At 40.4% G+C, this 12,354-nt stretch overlaps 2 protein-coding genes across 2 annotated transcripts in view; one reads left to right on the top strand and one right to left on the bottom strand.

Annotated features, from left to right (window-relative positions):
* Positions 1-12,335, bottom strand: part of jazf1b (JAZF zinc finger 1b) — a 15,554-nt gene extending 3,219 nt beyond the window's left edge. Inside the window, exons 1-4 of the mRNA XM_086077682.1 lie at positions 12,093-12,335; positions 1,279-1,351; positions 631-827; positions 132-301 (exon numbers count right to left, since the gene is read on the bottom strand). Coding sequence (XP_085933808.1) covers positions 132-301; positions 631-827; positions 1,279-1,351; positions 12,093-12,207 — 555 coding nt within the window. The 5' untranslated portion in view covers positions 12,208-12,335. The remainder of the gene's footprint in view (positions 1-131; positions 302-630; positions 828-1,278; positions 1,352-12,092) is intronic.
* creb5b (cAMP responsive element binding protein 5b) overlaps positions 12,101-12,354 on the top strand; it is a 72,844-nt gene continuing 72,590 nt past the window's right edge. Inside the window, exon 1 of the mRNA XM_086077681.1 lies at positions 12,101-12,354. The gene's annotated coding sequence lies outside the window, so the exon portion shown is untranslated.

Genomic DNA, 12,354 nt, shown 5'->3' with positions numbered 1-12,354 from the left:
TCTCTCTAAAAAAAAAAGAAGAAATCTTTACTCATAATATTTCAAACTTATTGTAATTTTATCTTCAGAATTTTTTGGGGGGTCCTAGTACCCATCCAGACATGTGCTAGCGAATGCAGCGTGCAAGCAACCTTGTATCTCTTTTTGCAGCCCGGGACGGGGCAGGCGAAGGGTTTCTCATCGCCGCCGTTCATGCACATAGAGCTGAGGATGGACTGGGAGCTGATGGCGCTCTCGGTGGTCCAGGACTCATCGCTGTCGGACTCATCAAAGTCCACTTCCTCTTCGTCGCACTCGCTGCCTGCGTGTGTGAAGAAATTAGTCTACTGTGAAACATGCCAAGAAGTCAACTGGTGACTTATTGAGGCTGGGGAAGTATAAGTAGGCATCCTGATTTTGGACAGATTAGACCTTCTTCCGCATGTCAGAAAAAGGCTCCATGGCCTTGATCTTTCTGTCATCCATTAGATAGTTCAACTCAGACTTCTAACAGTTACTGTTATTATAACATCACAAGCATTAAAAACAAAAGGACCAGCAGAAGACCTGCAGAACTTTTCAATTGATGCCGTGCCCCGGATTCAAAGGGTTGATAGCCAAGCGGCGAGTGGCCGCGTGGAGGACCGTTACCCGTTGGCGTGCTGCTGCGAAAGGACGATGAGGGGGTGATGGGCGGCGTGACGGGAGGGGTGAGGTTGCCGCTGGCGTGGCGAGGCGGCGCCGACACGCTGCTGCGACACAAGCTTCCCGTTAACGTTAGCGACAATTTAGGCTGCATCTTCTTCTTCAGCGCCTCGTGCTCTCGTCTCGCCGCTTCGGTCATGAACCTGAAGGAAGATGGAGCGCCAATTTAAAATATATAACACCACCCGCTCTCGTCCCATAAAAAGTCAAACACATGGGAGTTTATGGACAGTTGGTTTAAACGCACGTCATAAAAATGAAAATGTTGAAGCAAAAAAAAAAAAAGTGGAATTAGCAAATGAAGTGATAACCACATAAACGTGCTTTTACGCGTGCTGGGAGGAATCGGCGGACTTTTTAGTGTAACGCGCCACTCAGTCACCATATCAAAGTTGACTCGGCGTTGTAAAAACAAACCAGCTACCAAATCTTGATTCAACTCCGCTAAACGATCCCACAGATGACGTCCAAAATGGCTGTTGGGTCTTCAAAGGAGTTTTCCGAGGGCTCGGCGCTAACAATCGGTGACGCCCATGCAGCATTTAATGAAACGTTGGTCGACTCATCTTGTCGCTGGTAGAGTTTTTTTTTTACCTGTTAATGTAACTCAGTGCGACGTAGGTGGGCTGCTGCTGCTCCTGTTTCTCCAGAAGGCGGGGGTCTGTGTCTGAGGGAGACAAAAAGGGATTGTTGGGATTAGCAAGGAAGCGTGTGAGGTGATAAGGAATACTTGAATGTGTCTTTTAATAAGTTAAAATGGGTTTAAGGTGAGAGATGTTTTTATGTTCTCCATATGTGCAGACAGAACTTTTTGTGTTAGCCTTGGTTGCTCAGAATTTGCCCATCTGCCGTAAGGTGTTCCACAGGGTTCAATTTTAGGGCCCCTGCTGTTTTCATTGTTTTTGCTGCCCCTGGGTTCCATTTTGAGAAAACAGCAATAATCAAGGCTAATCAGCTAAAAGGTCATAATTATATATATATATAGTTCAAATAGTACAGTTAACATTAACCTCAATGTACATAAACAACGCTACAATCACTCAGAACAGTTAATATTGAGGCACTTAATGCAGGTGCACATTGTGAATCGAGTCTATTTGTGGAGAAACTCAAAACGTGTTACTTTCCCTTCATCTGGCCATTAGCGTGTTTTTTGTTTTTTACGTAAATGGTCAAAAACATGCCTAGTTCAAATTAAATTGCACTAATGAACTAACCAGCAGACGGTGCTGGAACTGCACAAATGGAATACAACCTCGTCTTTTTAACAGATGTGCTGCTTTTAATACCGTAATGCTATCTTGGCAATTTGAATATGGCAATAGCACAATGTTGTCGTTATCAACATCCCTAGAGGAACCTGTGACCTTGTTTGACGATATACTATCTATCTATCCATCTATCCAGGGCTGTGCAATTCATCGAAATTCTATTACAATTTCAATTATTACACTCCACAATAATCGTATAAAAAGATTAATACTATTTTTGTGTTTAAACTTATACATTTGCACCTTTTAAAATAACTAATACATTTTGTTTCATCCAAAAGGAACTTGCATAATTATAGTGTTTCAAAGAATTTTATTTGTCTTAATATCTTCTTTTTTTTTCACGTTTTTTCACATTTTCTTGTTTTGTACCAAAAAATAAATGATCGTCCTAATGCAGTGCACATCCTGCACTCCAAGTTCTTGCCAACATAATTAAACAAATATGTATTATCATAAATGCATATTATTATGAATTATGTTTGGTCCAAAAGGAACTTACATAATTATAATGTTTCTATTTTTTAATTGGTCTTAATATTTTTAAATGTGTAAATATTTTCTCATTTTGTACCCCAAAAAAATAAATGATCGTCCTATTGCACAGTGCACAAGCTGCACTTCAGCTTCAAGTTTTTGCCAACATAAATAAACATATATTATTATAAATTCTGTTTGGTCCAAAAGCAGCTTAAATAATTATAGTTTTTTTTTTCTTCAATGGGTCTTAATATGTTTAAATGCTTAAACATTTTCTTGTTTCGTACCGAAAATAAATAATCGTGATTTCAATTATTGCAAAAACAATTGTGATTATTTTTTCCATTATCGAGCATCCATCCATTCAGTTTAGCTTTCCATCCAGCTAGCTAGCTAGCTCATCAGTGTGCAGTGAAAGGTCATCCATCCATCCACCTATCGAGTTAAAAGACAAGGTTCCTGTCCTAATCTTCAATACTGCACTTTATGAAAAGCTGCTTAGCACACTCACACATTGCTCATTCATGACTACCCTCAGCACACACCGATCTGGTAGCCAGACATCCATCTTGTTTCGCGGCGCTAAACGTACAACAATAGCCATTCCCCTCGCCCTGAGGTGAAGCAGGTCCGACTTCAAACGTTCCTCACAGCAGCGCCCATAAAACTTCGCTGACTCTGAAACTCCGCCTTCCCTGTCCGTCCGCCTCCGACTGAGTTGTGAAAGCTTGCTACCCCCCCCATGTGGCTGCTTTCCATCCACCCGCTCGTTTACTCACGGCAGCTGACACCGCAGGCTGTTTGTGCCACGACTTTGTGCGCGGCGCCAAACACAAACAGTGTTGATACACATCAATTTTATTCTGCTGAAAGGTATTTGATATCAAAATGATAGTTACGAGGCCTAACCAACCACCTGTTTTGAAGGTTTGTCATGTCCCCTACGTCATTTCCGCTACATCATTCGGAGGGCCAATGTGGGAAAGTCTGCGGTCAACACGAAAATAAAAGAAAATATAGAAAAACACAGTAAGATGTTAAATAATAGTTGATGGGCTTAATCTGTTTTATGTCATCTTCTCTACATAGTAGTCGATTGGGTAAACATTATTATTTTTTTCTTTTTTAAACAAAAGGTTACATAGTCCAACATCTCGGGAAATATGGCTTTCACAGCCTGTCACTTTGCTCACCCCTGTTGTCTCATGGACGTTTTGTCCACAGTAGTCTAAAACATGGCTGCCAGCTAGTCAGCAGCATAGCATAAACGTAGCCTTGGCAGCACTGTTTCTCCTGAGGGGAGAAAAGAAGGCTTCTATTTGGAGAGAGGCACAGTTTATTTTAGGTGGACAATGCATTTGGTCATAAAACACTTTCTCTACTCGAGTAAAACGCCTCTATTTGAGGAAATACGGTAATAGCTAGCCTAGCATCCATTTGCTGCCCACTGAGTAGAGCTGCACAATATATATTGTAGTATGATTAAAATAAATAAATAAATAAAAATAATCCTTGATTTGTTTTTCTTATATTTTCTGTAGTTTTTATTGATTAATTGTTCTATTGTGTCCTTTTAAAATATCAGCTTGTTCCTACTGTACAAGATTGATACATAAAATGTATTCTTTTTGTGTTTTATTTTACACACATTTATTTATTCAAAATACTGAACATTAAACATACAAATAAATAACAAAAAATAGTAAATTACCAGTATGCCTTTTCATGGACTAACATAGCACTAACATAGGCTGACATTCACATAGGCAACATGACAACTGTGTCTAAAAACACACCCGCAGATGCGACACAGTTTGTTGATTTAAAAAAATATATATATTGAAGGTTTACAATAATAAATTTAGGTTTGTGTAAATGCCACATGTGTAAGGTCTGAACTGCTTCAGGAGCTGAGATAGCAATTGTTTAGTAGGCATTGACAATATTGTTGAATATCCAGGATCCAGGGGGGTGGGCAGTGGCCGCAGGGGGGGCGCGCGGGGTGGCCGGGGAGGCGTGGTAGCCGTGGCTCCGCCATTGCTGGAAAATGGGGCGCAGTAATGACGTTGCTAAAGCGGCAACTGCTACTTTTAAATGTTACAATGGTCACTTGTGAGTGGAGTTCAATAAACAGTTGGGCAAGTGTGACAGATTCCGGTGGGGGTGGGCTGGGGGTTTGGATGCCCATGGTGGTCCACCAGGATTATAAAGTACTGGGGGAAACACTGTATATAATTAAATTATGTTTATACAGTAAAAGGAAAAAAAGATAAGAGGAAAAACATACTATATTGGGATATATACTGTTATAAGGATATAAAATGACCTACTGGTAAAATTAAGTCCATATCGCACAGCACTCTACTATTATTAGTAGATCTCTTTATGCTATGCGGGTGTACCTGATAAAGGGTCCAGTGTACATACCAGTGTTGTTTTTCCTATAATTCGGGTTTCCAAAGACAGAGCATCATGCAGTAATTGGCCAAAGGCTGACAACACAAAACGCTTTGATGATACTAATCAGCAGGTATGGCGCTTTCAACGCGCGACACTCTCAAGGACACTCCATAACGTAAGCATGTGTTTCATTAGCATTGGATGTGGCGAGAGCGGGACAGCACCACGGCTCTCCGCCCTCCATCCAAAGTCATGGAAACCGTGTCGGAAAGATGCTGACAAGCGGCAAATGCCAGAGGCGGCTCACAGAGTCATGTTGTTGTGAGCGTTGTGCGTCGGTATGTGGAAGCCCAGCAGAAATTCGCTAATGAGCCTCCGTGAGCGCAATGGCAACCCGCTCAAACAGCAGCGCATCAATCTGTTCCCACACGCTGTAAATCGCACACACCTGGGCACTACGCGGGGGGGGGGGTTTAGCCTGTGCTATTCTTTTGGGGCCCACCAGCACTCAGGCCAGGATTTGGGGGACCAGGAGGAAGGTGCCTCGAGTAGAAATGGGAACACCTTGGAAGAAACGACACTGGTGGTCCACCTTGGTGGGCAAAAATTAGCAGGCGAAGAATGGAGGGATTTTAGTCACCATATCTAGTTACAGAGGTCCTTCTATAAAGTCAGGAGATGGTTAACATAGAAGGTGAAATGTTTGGTGGGTCTTCAAGAGCTAACCAGAGTTGATTACATAATGATTTTCACTGATGCGAATTCTAATGTCCTTCGTTTTAAAGGGGAAGTCAATCCACCCCAAAAATGTATTGACAATAATATGTTCTATGCAGCCCCACTACGTTATTCTGGTTAATATTGCGTTAGTGGAAGAGTTAAGCGGTAAAATCCAGCAGTTTTTATCAATATTAGAAGGCGGCCATTTTGCCACTTGCTGTTGAGTGAAAATGACATCACAGTTGCTCAGGTAACAACCAATCACAGCTCAGCTTCAGAAAACAGGTGAGCCGTGATTGGTCGTTGCCTGAGCCCTGAGCAACTGTGATGTCATCTTCATACCATGGAGGACAAAAACTGCCAAAATTCAAATTATATAAATGACTAAAAGTGAAAATAAAAACGGATATTAAAAAACATTATTCAAAAATTTAATACAAATGTATTTATTTATGTATATATTTTTGTTGTTGTTTTTATTTCCATTTATATTTTTAATTTCATTATATATATATATATATATATATATATTTTTTTAAAATCCGTTTTTTATTTTCACTTTTAGTCATTTATTTATTTTGAATTTTGGCAGTTTTGGTCCTCCATATCAGTCGACAACAAATGGCAAAATGGCCGCCCTTTTAGATGGATAAAAACGGCTGGATTTTGCTCATATTCCACAAATGTAATATTAATCAGAATGTCATGTTTAAACTAGTGAGGTCACATATAACTTATTATTGTTAAGAAATGTTTAATTAAAGTTGACTTCCACTTTAAGGCTTATTTTAAAGGAAAACCTACAAATGTGTTTCCAAGTTACAGTACGGTATATTGTAATTAGGAATATAACAGTTTACGGTTTGCTGATATTTAAGAAGGTTACTATTGTATTGCCATTTAAAATTTTAATTAACATTAGTACAATATTTATCAGAATCATCTTATTGGCCAACTATGTAAAACAAACAAGGAATTGTTATCACAGCTGTCAGACGCAAACGTTACAGACTTACGGTCATACGAAACATGACGAAAGGTAGCCCACAGGATTTCGCCTACAAAAAGGACTAATGCAGAAGTGTGGGTTTATTTTGTTTTATTTGTTGTTACTTATATATAATACAAGGAATGTAACAACAAAAAAACGTTTGGATTTAAAAGATGCGAGTGCATCGAATTGAACGGAATTGTTCCACTTTAAATTTAAAATATATCGAGATACGTATCAAATCGTCTTTTTTGAGAGATATTGTATAAATTTGAAGAAAATGCCACAATTACAGTACTGACAAGTTCATTCATAGTCTCAACTTTATTTAGAAAGCACTTTAAAATGCATGAAAATGGATTGCACTACTTGATTCAGTCAACTAGTTTGCGGTTTATTTTTTCGATAACTGCTGTTGGTCCCAAAAAGACTCTGTACCAATAAAAAAATGACAACCAAAATTCTACCCGATCAGCAGCAGGACTCTAGTGTGTGGCCTAACGAGCAATAACAAAACGTCATGGGAAGTTGAGCAATATCCGTGCAGACCTCTAATTGTGACAACTCCTTCGGGTAAGATGAATTTACTCAATAAGACACTGGGATCAAAACACAAGGAGAAAAAAATATTCCAATTAGAACATTCATATTGGACGAGGAAACTCTTTCAAATGCCCATCCTGAGTTTGTAGTGGTCACATGATCTTCACAGCGTACAACGGGGACCCAAACAAACCTTCCTAAGCCGACTGAGGAAGTGACGCCTGCTTCCCGCTAGCGACGCCCTCTACGACCACCACCACCACCACCACCACCACCCCACCCTCACCGTCTCACACTCACGCCTCTCATTTGCACCGTCGTCTGGCTTTCCCCATCCACCCTCAAGGCCAGATGCACCGTGGGGTAAGAACCGAGTGGCGAGCCTCACGGTGACATGTTTATGACGGCTGCGATCAGCGGGGGACGCTAGCAGCACAGGCGACTCATTATGATGTGGCCTCAAGAAGGAAATGAAACAGCAGTCGAGCTCCATGTGTAAGCTGTAGCAGTGCACTCAAAACACAGAGAGCGGGTTCAAACAATCCGTCAAAAACGCGATTTTTGGCAGAAAAAAAATACAGATTCATCTGCCGATTATTTAAAAATACACATTCAATGCATACAATTGTGTTCCCACAGCATTTGTATGTGAATATTTGTTATTTGAAGGAAAAACACTCCCCAATGTCGATGCTAACTTCCTGTTAGCATTTGAATGGGATGTTCCCTTCACTTTTAGCGCTAGACGAGCCATGTTTTAAAAACGAAGCATGTCTTGTGTTTGAATATACAGCGGATGTAATTCTTATCGTCGTGTGTTTAGTTTTACAGTTAACTCCAACTGGGGTGTCATTAAACAGCTTAAAGGACGCTAAGGGACAACAGAATGCTACACAAGCAAAATGGTGCATTTAGGGTACTTTCATAGCTTGGGAAACTTCGGTTTTCTTCGACGATAATGTTTTAAGGTGAAAATAATCGGCCATTTGGCCCAATTGGCCGATTAATCGGTCGGGCCCTAATTTGCATTGCAAGTCATATTAGCATAGAGGCTAGTGCTAACAACACGAGAGATGACCTGTCTGGGCCATTAAGTAGGTGGTAGCCATGTCAACGACAACTTATTTTTAATATTTGAAGGTAATCATTTTATTTAGTAAGTATTTATACATTAAATGTGCCCATAATATGTGCAGGTCAGTTGCAGTATAAGTGAGTAGTACAGAAAGGCAGCCAACATAAGGAATGTGACAGCTTTTACGGTGGAGGCGATGAAGGATTGTCTCAATGTCATAGACTGATTTTACGTATCGATTATATTTTTATGACAAATATATTTGTTAAAGAAATTGTTGATTATTTTGCCCTTATTTATTATTGCTGCTGGTGTTCTACGTTTGATTTTATTCATGTTCAGCACTGTTTCAGCTGCGTTTATTTTTTATGAAGTTGAACATAATAATAATAATACAATTTCTGTTTTGGGTTTGCCTAGCAGCAAATGGGGTAGACGTCTATTAAGTGGGAAGTCTCTTTCAGAGGAAGGCTTTAATTTGTACAATTTTTTTTTGACTATTAAATAACATTGCTAGCATGGTACATCATGTCAAATAAAATGGAGTTTCAAACGGAAAAAAAAAAACGTTCACATTACTCTACTGATGATTTGTTTACATGATTCGGTGCTCCTGTTTTGGTTAGCGACTAAGTTGGCAGGCGTTCAAATCAGCTCTGTATTTAACTATTTGCCGTTTGTGTGTGGAAAAATATAACAAGATCATCTACAAGTTTTTCAAACAATCCTATGAAGCTAGCAAACAGCAGTACAAAACTGCCCTGCACTGAACTCGTCACCATTATCGATAACGTTTCGACAGGCACGGTAGTCTCCCGTTTGACAGTCATCGAACAGGAACAGGAGCAGTGGTGTCGGGGGACGGGGAAATCTAATTAAGCCAACCAGGTGCACAGATCAGGGGACTAGTTGGTGCTTTCCCAAATTTATTACTTCCGCACAGTTTTTCGGGTGGCGTGGGGGAGGGGATGCCGAGCAAAATCTTCTAAATGAGCCTCCAGTGAGGATTGGCAACAAGCAGACTGATTGTTAGCTAGCTTTGGACACTGCGGGCCATCGTGACGCCAGGCCCCAGCAACGCACACACACACACACACAAACACAGGTCTTAATAACACTCACTGTGTGCTTAGAGTCAACTTGGACCTGGTTTCTTAGCAACAAAGCAAACATTTGAGTGAGGTTTTTCCTGCAACACATACCCAGCAGACCACTAAGGACATCTTTCAAGCTTAATAACTTGATTTAAGCTCCATGTTGCAATCTTTCCTCGCACGCTGTTTTTCTTCTGGTCCTTGTTAGTATCTTCTCTTTCATTGTCGGTGAATATGTTGAAAAAGTTGGAAGCCATTAGTGAGCTATCATCTGCCCCCTTTTTTTTTTGTTGCAGATTTTACCGCTTCCATTCTCACCATATTGCAACTCTGGTATTGATTTAGTCATGGGAAGTACCGTGGAGGCACTGCCATGAAAATATATATATTTTTCCAATTGCAAGGGAAAAAATTATGTAGAAGAATGAATGTTTTAATACAAAAAAAATGTTCATGATTTTTTTAAACAGTTCTTTCACAATATTACAAACATATTTTTATAAAATTATGACTTTGATGACTTTGTTCTTGTCGTATTAAGACTATTCTTGTAAAATTACAATGGATGTTTGATACCCCCTTTTTCAGACCGATACAAGTACTTAACCAAGTAGGGCTGAATTTTTTATTTTAATATTACTAACGTTCTTAAAAAAAAAAATTCTCAAAACAACCACCAGCATACAAAGTGCTGTACACGGAGTAAAAAATAGTCATACAATAACAAAGCGTCAAAAACAATAAATTAATAATATCAAAAACTATCAACTAACACCATAAAACTGACATTTTCCTTTTCAGTGAGGCCACAATATTCATTGTAGACTCCCACACTGACACTACATGGACAAAAGCATCTGCAAGGAGAGAAGCTGTCAAATATGAATTGAGTCCCTTTTGCACCAATCATAGTTGGGCAGCGCCATCTATTGTCTGTCAGCCTCACCAGGTAGCCTGTTGCTCTGCAAGGAGAATGTTGCTTGTTTTCCAGGCGCCTAATTACAAAGGAGAATGTGCTTGGTGCAGCAGGCCACCAGATGAGGAGGAAGAGCGGCCAAATCAGGCGCTCTGCCTGTAATTACGCTTCACAGGCACTTGGCACGGCGCGCAAGATTTCGCACTTCTTCCAGTGGGCACAGGCTAGCGCACAATGGGGGTGGGGGGGAGCGATTAGGGGGGCACAAAGTTTTTCCTACACTAATTGCCTCATTATTCCATAATAAGTCATTTTGGGGGAGTTTTTTTTTCTCTCTCCCCTTGCGACTAACACTTTAGACACACGCACTTCACACAATGACAGGGGAGAGGATATTAAAGCCGTTGAAGCAACAAACAAGAACAACAGAGGCAGCTGGGCCTTGTCAGCTTCAATAATGAGACTGAAATATTACATGGAGGGAACAGATGCAGGAGCTAACCATGCTAAAAAAAAAATGAGCAAGGGAATTAGTTACTTAAGCTAAAATACATTTGCTCTTGACTATCAAAGTTCACATTAAAAGTATTGCATCCATGGAGGAACGTTAAATAAATATGAAATGACATTTCTAATAAGCAGCTCATTTATATGTCAAACATTAAGGCAAGGAGGAATTAAGCAGATTATCGAACAACAAAAATGAAACAGTTAAATCTATTGAATGACATTGAGTCTATAACAACAAAAGACACATTACTTGCTATTTCATGATGAAACAACAAGTTTGCCAGGATTTGATATTTGCCTGATCGTTAATGTTTAAAAACTATAGACACATGCAGATGCCAGTGTGTATCAAGAAATACAGACATAACATGCTTAACTGTATACAAGTACTTCTGAAATGGGGCTATATAAATAAAGTGGAATAGAATTAAAGTTTACTTTAATTCCAGGGGTCCGACCTTTTTGAAGGCGACAGCTGCTTCTTCAGAACTGATTAATGCGAGTTTGATACACACTTCTGAAGTAATAAATCTGTTCCAGCTACCTTTAATGATGGTAGTATTAGGGCCTGACTGATTTAAATCGGCCAATATTAGCTTTTAAAGTAGAAAAAAATGGCAACAAAATAATAATAATACTGCTGATTTTTATTTATTTACCCATTAACACTTTGCAACATAGAACAAAGATAATGGAAGTTCAAACATCCCCCACCCCCCAAATAGGCAGAAAATCAACCAATATGTTTTCAATTTTCTCTTTGTTGTAAAGTTAAACACTAAAAGACAAAGTATTGTAAAACAGCCTAATGTTTTGTCTGTAATTGTATTTTTATTAGTTGTTATGTTACAATTTATTGACGTGAAGACACAGATCCTGTTAATGATTTCTCATAATTATTAGTTACAGATAAATATGGTTGGGGAGACATTCTGTCTGTTTCCCAACATTTAAAACATGCAGCTTGTCACAATGTGTCATCTTTTAAAATGACTGCTAAAGTTAACAATTGGAATAAAGCTTTCTCAAAAGTGTTTCACTGGAATGTAAAAGTTTTAAAGTAGCTTGATGTTGATGTAGACTGCGAGCCAACCGAACTTCCGGTAGTTTGGCGCGCGGGGCCTTCACACTGCAATAAACGCCGCACGATCGAGAAGACAGAAATGTCAACAACTCTTCTTCCTGGTGCAGTCAAAAAGGCATCGAGGTGTAGCGACATGTTCCCGTGCGGACAAACGATGTGGTTACGTCACGATGTGATGAACAGGAAGTAAAGTAAGAATAACAGGCGAAGAGCGACTCCCACCACACCTAGCAACTGGGTTGTCAAGGAGCAGGAAGCCACCGGCTAGCTGCTTAGCCTAGCCGCTAATGCTAACCGCGAAGCTCGGCCGTCGGGCGCTCTTACCGATGTGGTTATCCTCGATGTGCAAAATGAGCTCGGCCAGGGAGTCAAAGTGGAGTCCGCAGCTGCCGAACCTGCACGCGTTGGAGAAGAAAGAAGCAGCGGCGATGCCTGTCATGGTCGCTGCAGCATTGGAACCGCGGGGTAGCTCGGCAGCGGGCTGACCGCCGGAGCGCAGCGGTGAGAACAGCTGGAGCTATAGGGGCGGTGTGCCGCGCGCCGGCCGGGACTTTTTCCTGAGCTGCGTCAAGCTCGACGCAGACAG

This window comes from Leptonotus elevatus, chromosome 6 (assembly GCF_054856555.1).
Source record: "Leptonotus elevatus isolate MCC_2025b chromosome 6, RoL_Lele_1.0, whole genome shotgun sequence".
NCBI classification, from domain to species: Eukaryota; Metazoa; Chordata; class Actinopteri; order Syngnathiformes; family Syngnathidae; genus Leptonotus; species Leptonotus elevatus.
The sequence above is the reverse complement of the archived record's forward strand: the minus strand, read 5'-3'. Positions and strand labels throughout refer to the sequence as shown.